Genomic DNA, 20,125 nt, shown 5'->3' with positions numbered 1-20,125 from the left:
ATTCCTTATGACTAAGGAGGTCATATAGGAAGGGGAGATGAAGGATGGGGAGTGGCAAGGCCCTTGTCTTTTTAAGATTGGAGAGGAGAAAGGAGCAGAGAGACAGACCCTTTCCAACCCCTGCCTCAGGTCTCCATTTCAGATGCAACAACAGTACTCCCAAACCCTATTACTCAGCCACTCTATTTCTGACAAAAATGGAGGAGTCTCTTTGCACAAGCCTGTCTTGAAACAATCAAGAACTGCTTAGACCCCTCTGTTTCCACTAGGGGGCCTCATGTATTCATGGCTTCTCCCCAACCCCCACCAAATGTATATATTATGTGTGTATATGTATGTGTGTACATACACACACAGCAAAAACAACACATACATACAAGCTGCCAGTCAGGGCTCTCCCCGCCCGCCCTCTTCCACCACCAGGTGTAAGAGGGAAGATTCCAGGAACTCAAGCCTTTGTTGCTGTGCCCTATTTCAATGAAGGGTAGGAGGGGGTGAGACCGGGGCTTGGGGCGGGGCCAGGGAGCAGGATGCCTAGGTACCCAGTTCCTACCAGTAAGTCCCTAGGCCTCTGTCTCTCTCCCTTGCTCTACCAGCCTCACCACCATCCACGCTGCCCCAAGAGCCTTAACAACTCCAGAACAGATTCCAAACAGGAGAAGCTGAAAGGATTTCCTTTCACCTCTACTTTTGACCAGGGCCTTCTACGCCACCTGCCAAGGCCAGCAGGTAAAGTGGGAGGGTTAGGGAGTGGAGAAAGGGTGGACACAGACCAGAGTGCTCTTTGTACCTAAACCTCCACCCTAGAATTCTGGGAAGGACCTGAGTCTTGAGAGAAGGAGGTGTCTTTAGACTGGGGAAACAATCCTGAGACATGTGGCGTTTGGGTTTTCGGATGTGAAGAACCTGGAGGTGAAGGTGGCCAGATTCTCTCAAGTGGCCTCAAGCAGCGTGGGGTCCACGGCGGGAGGGAGGTATTTGGGTCTCAGGATGTGGAATCTGGAACTCTGGCCTTGTTGCTGTGGGATTTCCCGAGTATGAATTCAGTCCGTGCTGGTTGGAAAGGGGTTGGGAAGGGCAGTCCCCAGATGGCAGCAATTAGGGGAGGGTGAGAAGTTGTCTGGGTGGGCATCCGCCAAGCTGTCCCGTCAGGAGCCCCGCCCCCTATGTTGGTCCCCGAGGGTTGAGATGAGGGGAGAGGCGCTGAGTGATTAAAAAGAGGGGAAGACAGATAGAGCTGTCCCTAGGGAGGGAAAAAGATGAGAAGCCAGGATGTGGAGAAAGTGGCACAGACCAGAGCCCTGAACATACTCGGGGGCAGGGGGAGTGAGGTTGGCTGAACTGGAAACGGGGCCTCTCCAGACTGGAGTTCCTGGAGTTGGGGGCGCAGGGCGCGGACGCGCGGGCGGGCGGGTCGGGTCGGGGGCGGGCAGCTGTGTCGTCAGGAGCGGGGCGGCTCCGGCGGCCTCGTCTGCCTGGCCCGTCCCCCCAGCCCAGCTCGCGCTCCAGCTCCCGCGCCGGCACCGCAGCTCCGACCGCGCGCCCTCCGCAGGCAAGGTAGACACCCCGGGAGCCCCCCGCGCCTCTCGCCCTCCCACCCGGTGCAGGTGAGGCGGGGACGCGGGAGGGGACGCCCCACGGGCTGGGGTAGGGCTGCGGGGCGGAGAAGGAGGAAGCATGACAGCTGGAGCGGGTAGCCTGAAGGGTTTGCGCCAGGACGCGGCGGGCAGCGGAGGGCTGGGCCGGCGCCCCACAGGCAGCGTGTCCCCGGACCTTCCCCTCCATCCCTCCTGCTCACTCGGAGGGATGGTGCGGCTCGGCTGCTAGGGACCTGAGTAGGAGGAAAGTCGGTTGTGGAACCTCTACAGTGCTGCACGGGTGGAGAAGGGTTGTGGTTGGGCCTCCTGGTCACCAACTTCCCACCCCTATTCTTTCCACACCTGTCACTGGAAAGTTTCTGAAACTACCTGGGTCTAAATCCCACTTTTCCCCTTTAAATGGGGGAAAGGAGCTTTACTGAGGAGGAAATGCAAATATTATTGGGCATCTCCCTAGCCTCCAAATGTGTGAGCCCACGTCCCCCAACCATGCCAAGACTGTAACTTCCTCCTGTACTACACAATGACCCCCCTCCCACACACACACACACAAACACCACTCCCTTAATCAGGCAACACTATCATCTGTGATGTTTGTAGAGGCTGAAGGAAATTTGAGGCTTTAAGCCAAAGGATTCCCTCTCAGGGACCACTGACTTACTAGTAACAGGGATGGGCAGGAAGAATAGAACTTCCCTCACTCCTGGAAAAGAGGAGGAGGATACAGGCCCTGGTGTGGTTAAGGGATTCACAAGTCCAGGTAAGCAGGCCTGGGTCCTCAAAGGGGAGTGCCTGTCTTTTGGGGTTCCTGGCTGGGTCAGCCTGAATGTTCGGGGGCATAGCTGATTCTTGAGTAATTGTAAATTTACAAGACTTGGAATGTGAGCAATGAATGTTGACGTGCAAAAGGAAATCTTAAATGTTAGCACTGGCTTTGGAAATCATATTTATCTCTCAGTTAGCAGCAATTTTAGTGTTTAATGTTGAAAATAAGATCTAGAAGGGCCGGCCCGGTGGCCTAGTGGTTAAGTTCGTGCGCCCTGCTTCGGTGGACCGGGGTCTCGCTGGTTCGGATCCCGGGCACGGACATGGCACCGCTCATCAGGCCATGCTGAGGCAGCATCCACATGCCACAACTAGAAGGACCCACAGCTAGAATATGCGACTATGGACTGGGGGGATGTGGGGAGAAAAAGAAGGAAAAAAAAGATTGGCAACAGTTGTTAGCTCAGGTGCCAATCTTAAAAAAAAAAAAGATCTAGAAAACCAGAGGCACTGGTTAAGTGTTAGTGGAACAGACTAAGGACAAGATATCTAGAGTCTGGGTATGACCCTGAGAGACTCACTTGCTCTCTGAGCCTCAGTTTTCCTCTGTAAAATATGAGAGTTGGTGTCTCCCAGCTCTGAGGATGTTCTGGGAGTCTCTACCTCCAAGTCAACTTCTTCCTTTCTTACCCCAAGGTGGTAGGGGCAATCAGGGAAACCAGAGGAGGGAAGGGATGGGTGAGTCACAAATAGCTGGCAAGAGGGCTCCAGACCCCACCCTCCCAGCCCTGGCATTTGCAAGGACTAGCCCAGGTTATAGCCTCAGGGTTGGGATGGAGCTGGAGGACAAAATTGGACTTGTTCCAGGTCTTTAAGGCCCCAGGATCTGGCAGTTTGCTGCCTCTCAGCAGCAGGGGCAGCCAAACTTTTGGTGAGAAAAGTCGAGAGGAACCTGAAAAGATCCCAGGAGCCCTTATATCCAAAGTACCATGCCAGGGGTGTCCTTGGACCCCAACAGACTAGTTTATAACCACCGCCTTACCCTCCCAGAAGCAAAGTACAGGATCCTGATACTTCACGTCTGTACCTGAGATATGACACAGGAAGGAAAGGTGTACAACTGGGCTTCGTTGCTACTGGAAGTCCCTAGAATTTATGCCTTCCTGGGTCAAAGACATCATTTTTCCTAATCTCCAGATGTGTTTCTCTAGGTACCACCCTTGTGCTATAAATAATAATAATAATAATAGCTAACATTTATTGAGTTCTTCCTCTGTGCCATGCAATATGCTCAGTATATTGAATGTATTATTTTATTTAGTCCCTACATTGTGACTCATTTCTCTAGGTACCCATTTTACCAATGAGGAAACAGGTTGAGGGAGATGAAATAACTCCCCAAGAGCTAAGATTCTAGTCCTTGCCTAGATAATGCAAAAGTCCATTCTCCTAACCTCTACATATAAGCCCTGGGGGGGCGGGGCTGGCCTGGTGGCGCAGTGGTTAAGTTCAGAGTTCTGCTCCGGTGGCCCAGGGTTCACCAGTTCAGATCCCGGGTGCGGACATGGCACCGCTTGGCAAGCCATGCTGTGGCGGGCGTCCCACATAGAAAGTAGAGGAAGATGGGCATGGATGTTAGCTCAGGGCCAGTCTTCCTCAGCAAAAAGAGGAGGATTGGCAGCAGATGTTAGCTCAGGGCTAATCTTCCTCAAAAAAAAAAAAAAATACAAAAAAAAACCCCGGGGGCTAGAAGGGTCTCTGTGAAAAGAGAGGTGAGAGAGAAGTATCATGTCCTCTCTCCTGTTTGTCATCCCTTGTTTACTCTCTCCCTGTCACTTTCTCTCTCAGATTCCATTTCCTAGAGCCTTGGAGTCATCTAAGAATCCCCAGGAGTAATGAGAAAGGCTAATTAAGCCATACAGGCCCCATTAACCATAAAACTATTTTGTATTCATTAGATCTGTTGGCAGTAGAAGTTGGATTATAGTCATTGAAAAGGGCTAGTTGGGTACAGTCCTTTCTCTAGAATATCAGTGTCCCAGAACCCCCTTCTAAGTGTTTCCAGAGAGCTCCCAGAACAGGAATGGTATGCTACATAGAGGTGGGCAGCACAGGTGTCTCAAGGGCAGAGGCTACAGAGAAGGTTCTTGCACCATCAGAAAGGAAGTTCTTGTAGGCCTTAATTGCCTCCTTGAGCCTGACCCAACAAGCCCTGAATAAGTGTTGGCAGGGGGAGGCAGAAGGTGAGAGCCTTGCATGGAGTAGCATAATAAGTACTTTCTAGCATCATTCCTTCATTTAACAAATATTTATTTAGCACCTACTATACATGCTGCAAATTGTCTCATACTCCCCTGTCAGGATGGACACTCTGGCATTTCATTTAACTGTGTTTGGACAAAATATGACTCCCTAACTTTACACAACTATTTGTACAACCAATATGGAGCAATTACAACACGCTGGGCACTGTTTCAGGTATTGGGGATACAGTGGGGAACAAAACCGACAACTTCCTGCCCTTGTGGAACTTACATTTTGGTAGAAGACAAACAGAACACAAAGCAGCAAATAAATTAACAAGATAATTTCCACTTGTGATACGTTTTGTGAAGGAAACGAAGGAGGGTGCTGTGCAAAGGAGCGGGGCTACTTAGGACCGAATGATGAGGGACGGTCTCTTGGAGGAGCTGACATTTCAGCTTAGGCAAGAAGTCAGCTCTGCCAAGAGTGGGGAGGGCTGCTCCAGGCTGACAGAACAGTAAGTCTCATGGCCCTGAACAGGGGAGAACTTGGCGTGCTCAAGGAACAGAAAGGAAGGCAGTGGACTAGGAGGCAGTGTGTGAAGGACCAAGTGGAAAAAGAGGAGGACAGAGAGACAAGCAGGGTCCCCACCACAGGGTTCTTGGGTTAGAGCTTGGGCTCCTCCACTTATCACCTGCCTTAGAAATCCCAACCCCTTTGAGCTCCAGTTTCTTCACCTGTAGAATGGCTATAGCAATAACTTCCTATCTCACTGGATCCGATTTTAATTGTTAATACAGTAATAACTACCATTTCTTGTAGGCCTTCTATATGTCAAGTTCTGTACTGGGTACTTTTTATTAATTATTTGACTTAATCCTCACAACTATGAAAGATAGGTATCATTCTCCCCATTTCACAGATTGTAATTTGCCCACATAACACAGTGATAGAGCTAAGAATGGAACCTGGACAAGACTAACTCTAGCTGTTTGACTCATATTAGTGCTGTACTCTAATGAGAGATAGTGTTACTGCTGTTATTGAATCCTCAAGGCAACTTGCCCTCTGTAACTTGGCCCCTGGGCCAGAGGTCAGCATGATCCACGTGATGGCTCCTCTCTGGTCCCTGAGTCCCAGAGCCAAAAGCTGGAGCTCCCTAAACACTACTAACCTAGCAGGCTAGAAGGAAGAGCCCCGCATCCGAGACTCCCGCAATCAGCTCAGTCCTCCTGGAACTGGGAAGCCAGGCCGATGCTCGGAGCCTTCTTCCCCTATCTCGCGCGCCTGGGTCCCCGCCCTTCCCCAGTAGAGCTCCGCGGGACGCAGGCAAGGCGGGGCCGGGGCTGGGGACCGGGCCAGAGCTGGTTCTGTGTCGCGCGTCAGAAGCGCTAGAGGTCGTTGCGGGACGTGGGTGGTTCGGGGAGTGGATGGCTGAGCGGAGCTGGGGACCGAGGCTGGAGGCGGAGCAAGATGGGGTTGTGGCTCGGAAGGCGTGCCACCGACGCAGTGAGAACCACGGGGCGGGTCGGGACTGCGGGAGCCGAGATGAGAGAGACTGCAAATCCCGGAGAAACTGCAGAGATTGGGGGTGGCGGGAGAAGAGGTAGAAACCGCCAAGGGGGACACGCTCACAGAGACACATATAGACTGGAAACGGGGGGTTGGGGGCGAAGAGGTGAGGTCGGTCAGAGATGAATCGAGACAGATTAGGGGAGAAATCAGAGAGCTGGAGAAGGATCCAGAAATGGAGGAGAAAAAGTCAGAGATGAGTCAGAGAAACAGAGACACAGGGCCGACTCTGTCAGGGAGAGAGAGACACACAGAGGAGGAGAACACAGGGAAATGAAGGGACTGCAGGAGGGACTCAGAGGAGGAAAGAACAGAAATCATAGTGGAAGTGGTGGATGGAGGTGGCAGACAGAAGTAAAGAGACCAGACAGCTGGCTCTTCCTGCCACATGCTCTTGTCATCCTCCTCCAGATCTTACCTTGGAAGTGGAGGTCCAGGCGCCAGAAGTACTACTACCAAGCTGCCTTTGTGGCCATCCTTAAGGAAAAGAGAAAGATGGCCAAGGAGAGGGGCCTAATAAGCCCCAATGATTTTGCCCAGCTGCAAAAATACATGGAATGTGAGTCTTCCTCTCAATCCTTCAGTTCTGGTGACCTTACCCAGAGAATCCCTCCACTTCCTCATTCCCCCCAACTCCTCCAATTTTCCCAGTGGCCTTGAGCCAGGCAGCTGCTGAGATTTGTCTATGACTGGGAAAGGGAAGAGAGGGAGTTGGGGAGGTGCCTGTGGTCTCAAGTCACTAGCCACCTTCTCTCAACCTTGACTGCCTGTTCCAAGTCTCAGAGGAGAGATGCTAGAAGGGGTACCACTTTGGAGGATCTGAAATGTTTTCTCTCTGTATTTCTGTGTTTCTTCTTGGAATTTCTTCTTTATTCATCTCACTTGACTCTTTTTTCCTCTTGGATGTCTGGGTGGGACTCTGGTAGAAGACAGGGAAAGCCAAACCAGACTAATGCTCTTTCACTCTCTTCACATGCTAGACTCCACCAAAAAGGTCAGTGATGTCCTAAAGCTCTTTGAGGATGGTGAAATGGCTGAATATGTCCAAGGAGATGTGAGTGGCAGCTGGGAAATCTTCTCCTTGACTAACTCCTCCTATCTTTGTTTTTGCTACTCCATTGGGATCCCAACTTCCAGGGATTATTCTGGGCCCTTGCTATCTTCCCTCTTGATACCCCTGCACCCATTGTTACCACAGCTGTTGCTTTAGGGCAAAGCAAGAGATCACATTAACTCCTCAGCCCAAGAAACCATACTCCTGCCTCGGATGCTTCTCAGCTCTCCACTTATTGTCTCTGTCCCCACCCAATTCTTCAGTCCCCGGCTCTCATCCTGCAGGCTCCCCAGGGTAATGCTTGTTTTCATCATAGGCCATTGGGTATGAGGGATTCCAGCAATTCCTGAAAATCTATCTGGAAGCAGATAATGTTCCCAGTCACCTAAGCCTGGCACTGTTTCAATCCTTCCAGACTGATCACTGCTTAGAAGAGACTGTGAAAAAAGGTATGGTCAAGTAGGTGGGACTGAGCTGGTCCTCCAGAAGAAAAGTCAAATTAATGTGGGTTTGGGGGGTGAAAGTTGAATTGAGTCACATGTTGGGAGCAGGGCTGGGGGAGAGAGGTAGAGGGTGGCCAGGCTGGTGTGGGGGCTGGAGGGAGGAAAGTTAAAGGGAAGAGCTGGAACCAAGGAAAAGAGAAGAGCCAGAGTGGAGGGAGCCCCACCCTCAGATCTGCTGCTCTTTTTGTAACCAGATCTGGTATGTCTCAGTGATGTCTCCTGCTACTTTTCCCTTTTGGAGGGTGGCCGTCCAGAAGATAAGCTAGAATGTGAGTTGCCATTCTGGATTGGGAGAGGGGAGGAAAGGTGATGGGAGAGAGGGTGTTCCCCAGCCCTCCTTCCCTCATTTTTTCAGGATTCCTAAAGGCTGACAGGGCCAGACAAAGGTGGGGCCAGAGAATGGGCCCATTTCCTCTGTTACCCAGACTCCTATGCCTAATGCATTTTCTGTGGGTGGCCTGGGGTGTTGTTGGGATGCAGGGGGTGTGAACTGTCTCCCCTGTCAGGCTCACTAGGGGTGGAATCCAAGCCTGTATCCCTTCTCTTTTTGTCTCCTTTCTCAGTCCCAGCCCCAAGCCCTGGGCTCTTCAACCAAAAGGTCTCTCTCCCTCTCTCTTTGTTTCCCCTGTATTCTGTTATGAATTCTTTGGGTATCCCTCAAAAACTGACCCTGGCCCCCCCAAAACACCCCACAGTCACCTTCAAGCTGTACGACACGGACAGAAATGGGATCCTGGACAGCTCAGTGAGTTGGGGAACCTGTATGCTGGGCAAGGGAGTCTGTGTCTATTTGTCTGTGCCCTCCTGTCCCAACTCTCCAGGATCTTAAGAAGCAGAGGAAGCTAGAGGGAGAAACTGAGTCCTCTAGGACTAAATTTGGGAATAGGTTCCAAGTTCTTGATCCCTAAAAGAGGAGGCTGGAGACATGAATTGGGGGCTGCCTTGCAAACATCCGAACACACATAGACAATTGTTTACTTGGCAGAGACACCTGAGAATGAGAGGTGGGTCTGGGGGTGGAACCCAAGAACTCTGATTTCTAGAGAAGAGTTTGGATGGTGGTAGTGAGGTGGGATATGGCTGTGGCTCTTACTCGCTTGGCCCCCAGGAAGTGGACAAAATCATCATACAGATGATGCGAGTGGCCGAATATCTGGATTGGGACGTGTCTGAGCTGAGGCCGGTAAGGCAGTTCTTCCTCCATTTCTCTTCTTGTCCCTTCGCCCTGGTGAATCATGTGTCTCCCTTATGCCGTATCTGACAGGCAGCCTGGTTCCCTTGGCTAGGATGGCTGGGCTGGGTATCCTAGGGGCCTTGGAGAGGTGTCAGATCTGAGGAGCCACTCACACCAAAAGTACCCCCCCCCCCATTCTCTGCTCAGATTCTTCAGGAGATGATGAAAGAGATTGACTATGATGGCAGCGGCTCTGTCTCCCTAGCTGAGTGGCTCCGGGCTGGGGCCACCACTGTGCCACTGCTGGTACTGCTGGGTTTGGAGATGGTGAGTAGGAGAGACTTGTGAGGACGGGTAAGACAGCAGCCGTGGGTTGTGCTTGTCAGAGGTTGGCCCTCTAAGGGCTTAGACACTCCCTAGAATCTGCTGTGCCCTCCCAGACTCTGAAGGACAATGGGCAGCACATGTGGAGACCCAAGAGGTTCCCCCGACCAGTCTACTGCAACCTGTGCGAGTCAAGCATTGGTCTTGGCAAACAGGGCCTGAGCTGTAACCGTGAGTGACGGGGCCTGGGAGTGTGGGAGCAGAGGGGCAGCCCAGCTATCTGCAGGAGCACGGTGCTCTGAACTTAGAGGGACCTGGGTTTGAAGCCTGGGCTCTGCCACTGACTAGTTATATGACCTTGGGAAAGCCACATGACTTCTTTATGCCTTAGTTTCCTCAACTGAAAGTGAGGTAATTGTGAGTGTTAAATAAGTCGATGCACGACAAGTGCTTCACACGGTGCATGTACATACTATTACATCTGCAATAAAAATTAGCTATTCTTTTATTATTATTGTTATATCTGGGCCTCCTTTGCATCATCCAGCTCAGTTCCTGGCACATGGATGGAGTAGGGGGTGGACGTGTGGTAGCAATTGCTCTTTTAGGGGGAAGAGAGCAAGAGGCACAGGTCTTGGAGGTGAGCTCCAACCCCAAACTGCAATTCTCTACCCACCCTCACAGCAAGGGTTTAGATGTCTTGTTTCAGTGAGTGATTCCACCTCACCCCCAGTTAAGGAGGAAATGGGAGGAGGGGCTGCAGCTAAGGCTCTGACTTTCTCCCCTCTCGCCCAGTCTGTAAGTACATCGTTCACGACCATTGTGCCATGAAAGCCCTGCCTTGTGAAGTCAGCACCTATGCCAAGTCTCGGAAGGACATTGGTGTGAGTGACTCCATGCCCACACCATCACCACCTGCATCCTGACCCTGATTCTTAGCCCATTGCTCCCCTCAGCCCTTCCCCCAGGCCCTGCTCAGACCCTCTCAGACAGAGGATTGCCTTTCTCCGCAAGGTCCAATCACATGTGTGGGTGCGAGGAGGCTGTGAGTCTGGGCGATGCGACCGCTGCCAGAAGAAGATCCGGATCTACCACAGCCTAGTTGGGCTGCATTGTGTGTGGTGCCACCTAGAGGTCAGTTTGTGAGCTCTCCCTCCAGCCTCCCAAAGCCGCCGTCTCTCCGCTTGCTCCCTCAGGCCCGTTTCCCCTTTAGCCACAGCTGCCCCTGCTCCTAAGGGCTCTCTTTCCAATACTAGACCCCCAAGTTGAAAGGTGACGGGGTTCCCTCCATGATCTCTCCATGCACCCCTGTCTTTCAGATCCATGATGACTGCCTGCAAGCCATGGGCCCTGAGTGTGACTGTGGGCTGCTCCGAGATCACATCCTGCCTCCATCTTCCATCTATCCCAGCGTCCTGGTGAGACCCTGGGGCAGCAGCTGGGAGGGGACAGGAGTGCTTCCCCCATTAAAAAACACACACAGTGTCACTTTGAGCAGCAAGTCTATTCTTTTAGGATTCAAGTCAGACTCTCATCTGTTTAGGGATTTACACACACAATCCAGTTTTCCTTCCCTGTGCTTCCCTCCCTTCCTAGGCCTCTGGACAGGAGCGTAAAAGTAGCAAAACAAGCCAGAAGACCATGGATGATTTAAATTTGAGCACCTTTGAGGCTCTGCGGGTACAGGGCTAAGAGGCTTGGGATTCATGGTGGGGGCTGGTTTTTCTTCGCTGGAGCCCTCATGGGAGGGAATGAAGTGAGAAGCCTGGGGAATGGTGCCTGCTTTCAGAAGCCCCACCCTGGTAGGGGAGGTGAAAGCATCTTGGGGGAATGCCAGCCTTCTGCCCCTGTCTCCAGGGCCCATCTTAACTCTAACAAAATCCTGTTTCCCTATCCTTGTTTTCTTCCCCAAATGCAGGTTGACCCTGTTTCTAACACCCACCCCCTTCTCGTCTTTGTCAACCCTAAGAGTGGCGGGAAGCAGGGGGAGAGGTGAGAAGAGATACACTGGGTCTTCTAAGATGGAGAGGGATGACCAACAGAGATTGGGAATCTGAGTGTATGGAGGGGACATACCTTGAGAAGGACATCAAAAGGGTGGGGTGCAGAACATCTACCCCCTGCCATGACCTTTCCTTTTTCCCTCACACAGGGTGCTTTGGAAATTCCAATATCTGCTAAACCCTCGACAGGTGTTCAACCTCCTAAAGGATGGTCCTGAAGCAGGGTGAGTATAGGTTAGGGGCTGTATCACAGCGTTTGTGTGTGTCTGCCTGTCTGTGTACATTGGGAGAGAAGAGGAAACAGTGTATGTTGGCAGGGGAGGGCTAGGGGACCACAAGAAACCAGAATTCAGAATGCTGCTTTTCCTAGGGTCACTGGGCACCCCGCCACTGAGTTCGTTGGCTCATCTTTGTTCTGTTCTCAAAGGATGGAGATGCCAGTTCCTCCCTAATCACTGAGGAGTGGCTATAACTTTCCTCAAAGTACTTTCTCCCTGCCCTTAACAGAAACTCAGACCTTTTGACAAAGGGAAAAGGGGTCATAAGGAATGAGAGACAAGAAGTAATCTGTCTATCCAGGAGTTGGGTAGCCTTGGTTCTGTTATCTTTCCTCATCTTTTCTCTTACCTTTTTCTCAGGCTCAGATTCTTCAGAGAGGTTCCTAATTTCCGGGTTTTGGTGTGTGGCGGCGATGGCACAGTAGGCTGGATTCTAGAGATGATTGGTCAGTGCAGAAAGAGACTCTGGGCAGGGCACTGGGGCAGTGGCCTTCCAGAGCTAAACTCCTCCGTCCATCTCCTCACCTGCCTCCCCAGACAAAGCCAACTTGCCTGTTGTGCCTCCTGTCGCTGTGTTGCCCCTGGGCACTGGAAATGATCTGGCTCGCTGCCTAAGATGGGGAGGAGGTAAGTGGTTAGGAATTGTTTTCCTGGGGAATGGGAGCAGTTGGGTAGGAAAGGAAAGGCACAAAGAGAAGGCCTCAAGGCATAGAAAGAGGGTTGAGGAAGAAGAGAAGCACAGATGGTTGGGTACCAAAGTGGATTGTCCAAAAGGAAGAGAACTTTAGAAGAAGCAAGGGCCACAGTCTGAACCTAGAAGGGTCAAGGGTGACAGTCTTCTTTCCTGTCAACCTAAAAATATCCATCTGTTTCTCCCAAGCAACTCTTAGGGCTCAGAGAATCAAGGAATATGGGAGCGGGAGGAGGACAATGTGGGAATAAGGAAGGTTGTATAAGAGCTAAGCCAGATGCTGAATGATGGAGTTAGTAGGGAGCCTGGCCGTGATTCATTCAAAAAGTTAGTCAGTGGTCGTTCATCCATTCATCATAATTTCTTCCCAAATCTATTGCAACATTCTCCTAACTGCACTCTCATTTCTAGTCTCTTTCTCCCTTCAAAGAGAAAGAGTTGGAGGGATGGTGTTGGTAGATAAAGAGGTCAGTGTAGGGCAGGTTGAGTTTGAGGTATCTTGGAATTGAAGCTGTTGGGTTCAGAATCCAGCTCTGAGATCTTGCAGGAGATTATGGAATCAGGGTCTGATAAGGAGATTGAAAGGTGTTCTAGGTGAAAGAAGTTGTGTTAGGCCAGAGGAGCCACCAAACGACGAGAAGGTGCATTAGGGAAAGTGTGCGCCATTCATTGTGACTGGACATGGGGTGCAAGGTGAGGACTGGGAAGAGGGAGGACTGAGTGGAGCAGGGTCCAGATGATGGAGGGTCATGAATGCTGTGCTGAGGAGTCTTTAACTTTATCCTGCCAGAGATTGAAAGCTGACAGCCCATAGAAACGGTTTCTGTTGTTTTGTATTATTTGTCTTGCAGTGCTTTAAATTTTTTTGAACTTGGTTGTTTCCAAGAAGTGGGTGATGTATTCTTCAATTCCGCACAGTCTCCTCAGCTCCCTGCTATTCACTCATTCACTTTACCTTTCTAGCCAGTGAGGCATTTGAATGTGCAATCGTTGAACCATGGGTAACTCTTGAACTAATGAAAGATTTAACTAAAAGAAAAAATAGGTGTGTATGTATATATATATATGGTATTATACTTTTTCTCTCTATATATAGTATAAATATGGTATTATACTCTCTATATAGAATGAAAATTACTCTCTGTATATATAAAATATTATTCCAGAAAGCAGAAGTATCTCCGAGTGCATATTATAACTTAAATCTTGTATGTAGATATATGACCGATTTTTTTGGCCAGTTTTTAAATCCTCAACATCTGACTTTGTTTTCATTTACAGTATTAGACACTTTGATGTCATGTGTTTTGAGTCTTCACTGTGTGTTCTGCAAATAAGACTCTCATAGCAGTTTCTTCTAATTCTACCTGAATCTTGAAAATAATGATATAAATACAGCACTAATGAAAATTTGTGTTAATATTGAAAAAACCATAAAGTTTGAAGAAGGGGAGATGAAAGGAACATGCTATGGGAGCTCTGTGGAGGATGGATTGGAGGTAGGAGACAGGATAGGAAATTACTTGTATTGCAAGAGTCTAGACAAGAGATTATGAGCACGAAAGCAAAGGCAGTAGCAGTGGAGTTGATGAGGTAGAAGCCACAACACTTGGTTACTGATAGGTTGTGGAGGAGGAGGTAAAGACGAGTCTAGAACATTTTCTAGGTGTGGACTGAGCAGATGGGGGTGCCATTTATTGAGATAGGGAATACAGGAGGAGGACCAGTTTAAGGAAGAAAGATAGATTCAGTTTTGGACATACTGAGTTGGAGTGTCCGTGGAGCACCTAGATGAAGATGTGTCGTGGGTAGTTAGAAATAGATGTTAGGGATTTAGGAGAGAAGTCAGGCCTAAAGATACGTGTTTAAGCATCATCTGCTCCTAGGAGGTAATTGACATCCTGGGAGTAGATGAGTTACCCAGGGAAAGAGGTAAGAAGAGAAAGTGGCCAAGGACAGCAAGATCCTGGTAAACACTCTATTTAAGGGTGGAGCAGAGGAAGATGAATTATTAAAGGAGTCTGTATTAGTGTCCTATTGCTGCTGTAACAAATCACCACAAACAGTGGCTTAAAACAATGCAAATTTATTATCTTACAGCTCTTGAGGTCAGAAGTCCAAAATAAGTCCCACAGTGCTAAAATCAAGGTGTTAGCACAGCTGTGTTTTTATCTAGAGGCTTTCGGAGAGAATCCTTTGTTTTACCTTTTCTGGTTTCTAGAGGCTGCCTGCATTCTTGGCTCATGGCCCCCTCTCCAACTAGCAATGTTATCACTCCAACCTCTGCTTCCATTGTCACACCTTTTTCCATGACTCTTCTCTCTTGCTTTCCTGTTTTACTTATAAGGACCCCTGTGATTATATTGGGCCCACCCAGATAAGCCAAGATAATCTCCCCATCTTAAAATCTTTAATTTAATCACACCTGCAAAGTCTCTTTTGCCAGGTAAGGCAACATATTCACAGATTCTGGAGATCAGGACGTGGACATCTTTGAGGGCCATTATTCTGCCTGCCACAAAGACTTAAGAAGGAACAGTCTGAGAGGGTCCTCTGTAACTTAGAGAGTGGTATTTTAGAGGCCAAGTGAAGAGTTTCATGAGTTAAAGTGAGAACTCAAGATATATTCTTGGTTTTGGCAGGAATCATTGGCAATCTTTGCCAAAAGAGTTTCAGCAGGGAGGTATGGTGAAAGGCAAATTACAGTGGGTTGAACCATCAATGGAATATGAGGAAGTGGAGACTTATTTTTTTAATTTTTTTCCTGATTACAAAAATAACTCATGCTTGTGGTAAAAAAAAAAGATTCAAACATTTCAGATATACACGCCAAGAAAGTGAAAGTTCCCTATAATCTACTCCTTAAAGTTTGGGAGTTTATTCCTCCATGTTTTTCTTTCTGGACACATACTATTATGCATTTAAACATGGAGATCGTTTTATTGACGTTTTTCTTCTTTTTTTAACTAAACGGCTCATCTTGGTTATCATTATATTTCAATACAGTCAGGTTTGCCTCACTGTTTTTGTTACAGAATAGCATTCCATTGAGCATCTCATAACTTATTTAACCACTCCCCAACTAAGAGACACGTGGGTAGTGATGGGTTTTTTATCACAGACCGTGCTGCAGTGCAAACCCTTGCACATCTATCTCTGCACAGAGATATGAGAGATTTCCTAGACTTGGAAGTGCTGGCTCAAAGAGTATGAGCATTTTACGTTTTACTAATTATTGTCTTTTTATTTTTTTATTATTTTTTAAAGATTTCATTTTTTCCTTTTTCTCACCAAAGCGCTCCCGGTACATAGTTGCATATTTTTAGTTCTGGATCCTTCTAGTTGTGACATGTGGGATGCCACCTCAGCATGGCCTGATGAGCAATGCCATTCCGTGCCCAGGATCCGAACCAGCGAAACCCTGGGCCGCAGAAGCGGAGTGGGTGAACTCACCCAATTGGCCATGGGGCCAGGTCCTAATTATTGTCTTTTTAAAAAAATTACACAAATGATACATCAGTACATTTTCACTGTAAAAGATTCTAAAAAGTAAAATGCGTGAGACGTCCCACACAGGTCTCCTCTTCCCTACCTCCACCAAATTCCACACACCTCCCCAGAGATAACGACGGTTTCCTATTTGCACTCATTTTCCTGTTTTTACGCATGCGTGCACACACAGACTTTTATATGAACACAAATGAGGTCATACTACAGATTGTCCTGGGACTCCTTTTTTCATTGACTGACATGTCTTGGAGATCTATCCATGTTAGTACACACAGATTTCATTCTATATTCAACTGCTGCACATCATTCCATGACATAGATTTGCCATAATTTATATAACCTTCCCCTACATGGGGAATTTAGATTTGCCATAATTTATATAACCTTCCCCTACATGGGGATGGGCATTTAGACTATTTCCAGTTTTTTGCTGTTTTAGAGAGTACATCAGCAAACATCCTTGTCCATCCATCTCTGTGCACATGTGTCTGAGTTTCTGCAGGAGAAATTCCTAAAAGTGGAATTGCTGCATCAAAGGATATGTTTTGATAAAATTTGATAACATTTTGATAAAAATTGCCAAATTACCTCCCAAAAATGAAACACCAATTTATGCTCCAACTAACAGCAATTGAGAGTGCCAGTTTGTTCATAATCTCATTAACACTTGGTTTTCTCAATCTCTTTATACTTTGTCAATCTGAGAGGCAACAAAAAGTTAACTAATTATAATTTATAATTCTTCTAATTATTAGTAATACTGAGCATCTTTAATATGCGTACTGGTCATTTGTATTTCTTCTGTGATTGGCTTGTTTGTGTTATTTGCCCATTTTTCTATTGACTTTTTTTCTTTTCTTTTCTTTTTTTTTTTTTTTGAGGAAGATTAGCCCTGAGCTAACATCCACTGCCAATCCTCCTCTTTTTTTTCTGAGGAAGACTGGCCCTGAGCTAACATCTGTGCCCATCTTCCTCTACTTTATATGTGGGACGCCTGCCACAGCATGGCTTGACGAGCGGTGCGTAGGTCCGCACCTGGGATCCGAACCGGCGAACCCTGGGCCACCGAAGCGGAACGTGTGAATTTAACCGCAGTGCCACCAGGCCGGCCCCATGACTTTTTAAATATAGTGATTTGTAAGCACGTTTTGAATGTTGGAGAAGTTAGTCTGTTATATGTGCTGCAGATATTTTTTCCCAGTTTGTATTTTGTCTTTTTTTTCAGTTGTGTGTCTGTTTGTTTAACCATACACAAGTTTTTAATTTTAATATAATTGTATTTATCAGTCTTCCTTTTTTGGCTCCTAGTTTTATATTATGCTTTAGAAAGGCCTTTTCCACTCAAAGATTCTAAAAACATTCACTCATGTTTTCTGCTGGTACAAATTCTGCTTTATTTCTTTTACATTTAAATTATTTGACCCACGTTGAATTTATTTTGGTATAAGCAGTTACTTCTACATCCAGCACCATTCGTTAAATAATCTATCTTTCCCCCATTTATTTGGGATGTCATCATATACTAAATTCCCAGATATACTTGACTCTATTTCTGGGTGCTCTATTCTTTACTGTTGAACTTTTATTCTATTCGCTGTGCAGTATCACACTATATAGACACCATTGCTTTACATTGTGTTCTATCTGGTGGAATGGGGAGAGGGAGCGTCAGAGAGAGATTACCCCCCACTCATCACTCATCTCTTCTAGCATTTTGCACTTTCCTGGCTGTTTAATCTTTCAGGTGAACTTTGGTGTTATTGTTAGAGGCCCACACACATTGGGAACATTCACCCTCCACGACAGTGTGGAGAAAAGAGTCAGCAAGGGGCTGCCCTTAAGATTGGGCCATGGGAGTCATGACCAAGCGCCCTGCCCTTTCACTGGTTAGGCTGGGACCGTCTGCAGAACCAGGGAAGAGGATCCCTGGGAATTTGTGGAGCTGGGAGCTGAGAGGAGGTCCCTCAGGGATCCAGGACTCAGTGCTAACCTGTCTTCTCCCCCATCTTTAGGGTATGAAGGACAGAATTTGGGGAAGATACTCAAGGATTTAGAGATGAGTAAGGTGGTACATATGGATCGATGGTCCGTGGAAGTGATACCCCAACAAACTGAAGAAAAGAGTGACCCAGTTCCCTTTCAAATCATCAATAACTACTTCTCCATCGGTGTGGTGAGTGGAGTGGGGCCTGGGGGGAAGGGAGGAAGTGGGGGTTAAGCAGGCAGAGCCTGGAGGAGGGCAGAAAGGGAAAGTAGAGGTTAAAGGAGCTGTGACACAGGGAAATTGGGGGTGCGGTACAGTGGCGTTAGTTGCAAGAAAAGAACATGGGACATACTGCTGTCAAACTGGGGAGTTAAAGAGAGAGTTCTGTGCCGAGAGAGGAGGCAGACCTCTGAGCTTACGTACCCTGAACTCCGCAGGATGCCTCTATTGCTCACCGATTCCACATCATGCGAGAGAAATATCCTGAGAAGTTCAACAGCAGGTGAGGGGAAAGGGGGTGGGGTGGCCTACGCAGTGGCAGGGACTCAATTGTGGCTGACGTTGACTCAGAGCACTTCGTTGGGCAGTGACACCTCTAGGGAGCCCCTCAACCAAAGCTATCCTGTTCTCCATGGGACTGGAGTCAGGAGGTTGATGTCCTTCCCTGTCACTTAGCCTACCTCGGCCAGCACTGTGTAACTTGTCCCTCCCTACTGGGCCTTGTGTTGGGGCTGACACAGAATGAAGAACAAGCTCTGGTACTTCGAATTCGCCACTTCTGAATCCATCTTCTCAACATGCAAAAAGCTGGAGGAGTCTTTGACAGTTGAGGTGGGTGGGATGTGACCTAACCCTACATCCTTTTCAGCTTCTTATATCTTAGTTTCTCCTTCCACAGGCGCCCTCAGGAACTTCCCATATTCTTGAACCTATACTTTGACCTCCCAGCTCTCCAGTCCTGATTTCCCAAGTTCTCAAGATACACCAGTCCCTATTTCCCTCCATTCCTTACACCCCTCCAAATCCTGGCCTTCCCGGTCTGTCATCTGATGGAGGGAGGGGTCGCATCCATGATTATGCCAAGAGGTGAGGGTCTGTGCTCTCCTCCCCTCAGATCTGTGGGAAACCGCTGGATCTGAGCAACCTGTCGCTAGAAGGCATCGCAGTGCTGAACATCCCTAGCACGCACGGTGGCTCCAACCTCTGGGGTGACACCAAGAGGCCTCATGGGGATATCCAGGGCATCAACCAGGCCTTAGGTGCCACAGCTAAAGTCATCACGGACCCTGATATCCTGAAAACCTGTGTACCAGGTGAGAGGTGCAGCCTTGGGAGCTGAGTGGGCGGGACTGAGGGGAAGGCGCGGCTCTTTGGAGGCACCCTGCTTCTGCAAAACCCTGTCTCCCCACTTGCCACCCCCAGACCTAAGTGACAAGCGGCTGGAAGTAGTAGGGCTGGAGGGTGCTATTGAGATGGGCCAGATCTATACCAAGCTCAAGAATGCGGGACATCGGCTGGCCAAGTGCTCTGAGATCACCTTCCAGTAAGGAGAAGTCTGGCCAGGGGCTCTGAGGGACGGAGTGGGGTCAGGAGAGCAGAGAGTCATGGGAATGGTGGGGAGGGGCTGTACTAGGAGATCTTCCTCAGTAACAAAGGGTCTCAAAGTCAACCTAAGAAACAGAGTTTTGGTATTTGGTTGGTAAAGAAATCACCAGTCTGCCTTGGCCTCCCACAGCACCACAAAAACCCTCCCCATGCAAATTGATGGAGAACCCTGGATGCAGACGCCCTGTACAGTGAGTAGTGCCTATGCCTGCCAAAAACTGAACCCTCAGGCTCCATGAGTCCTAAATCTCCATAACACATCTTCTTTACCTCCTTCTGATGCCTGAAGTTCCCCTGTTTCTCCAAAATCCTGATTTCTCTGCCCCTGACCATCCAACTATGGCCTCTTTGGGACCCCAGCAACCCCCCCGAACCCCACTGATTTTCCGCCAAGTCTCTGCTGCTCCAGCCCCAAGGCACCAGCTCCTGCCTCTGAACATGCCCCCTTCCTTTCTAGATCAAGATCACCCACAAGAACCAGATGCCCATGCTCGTGGGCCCACCCCCTCGCTCCTCCAATTTCTTTGGCTTCTTGTGCTGAGGGGGACACCTCAGCCTCCAAGCCAGCCTTGAAGCCACCTCCTCGTCCTTGGACTCTATTTCCTAGGCTCTGTACATTGCTGCCACGTCCTCCTGCCAGCTCAGGGGAGTGTTCCTTCACCCTCACAGTATTTATTATCCTGCACCAACCTCCACTATTCCCCATGCACACACACACACACACACACACACCCCACAAACACATACATTGAAAGTGCCTCATCTGAATAAAATGACTTTTTTTCCCCACTGGGATATCTAAGTAAGTGGTACACCTCCC

General features: G+C 48.7%; 1 protein-coding gene across 6 annotated transcripts; it reads left to right on the top strand.

The window, feature by feature from the left end:
- Positions 1 to 572: 572 nt before the first annotated feature.
- Positions 573 to 20,107, top strand: DGKA (diacylglycerol kinase alpha). Of its 6 annotated transcripts, none has more exons than XM_046650917.1 (24): positions 573 to 729; positions 6,591 to 6,738; positions 7,160 to 7,233; positions 7,550 to 7,682; positions 7,931 to 8,005; positions 8,432 to 8,481; positions 8,845 to 8,919; positions 9,118 to 9,237; positions 9,351 to 9,465; positions 10,030 to 10,118; positions 10,249 to 10,368; positions 10,554 to 10,652; positions 10,831 to 10,914; positions 11,153 to 11,226; positions 11,387 to 11,461; positions 11,876 to 11,961; positions 12,053 to 12,142; positions 17,729 to 17,889; positions 18,138 to 18,202; positions 18,441 to 18,531; positions 18,815 to 19,013; positions 19,123 to 19,243; positions 19,436 to 19,496; positions 19,763 to 20,107. In XM_046650917.1, exons 2-24 carry the CDS (start codon positions 6,675 to 6,677, stop codon positions 19,844 to 19,846), a joined length of 2,205 nt encoding a protein of 734 aa, XP_046506873.1. In that variant the 5' UTR covers positions 573 to 729; positions 6,591 to 6,674; the 3' UTR covers positions 19,847 to 20,107. The 6 variants fall into 6 exon arrangements, with proteins under 6 accessions (XP_046506873.1, XP_046506953.1, XP_046506788.1 ...); XM_046650997.1 differs by lacking the exon at positions 573 to 729 and adding an exon at positions 1,467 to 1,557; XM_046650832.1 differs by lacking the exon at positions 573 to 729 and adding an exon at positions 1,486 to 1,607.
- Positions 20,108 to 20,125: the final 18 nt, after the last annotated feature.

This window comes from Equus quagga, chromosome 1 (genome assembly GCF_021613505.1).
Source record: "Equus quagga isolate Etosha38 chromosome 1, UCLA_HA_Equagga_1.0, whole genome shotgun sequence".
Classification (NCBI taxonomy): Eukaryota; Metazoa; Chordata; class Mammalia; order Perissodactyla; family Equidae; genus Equus; species Equus quagga.
The sequence above is the reverse complement of the archived record's forward strand: the minus strand, read 5'-3'. Positions and strand labels throughout refer to the sequence as shown.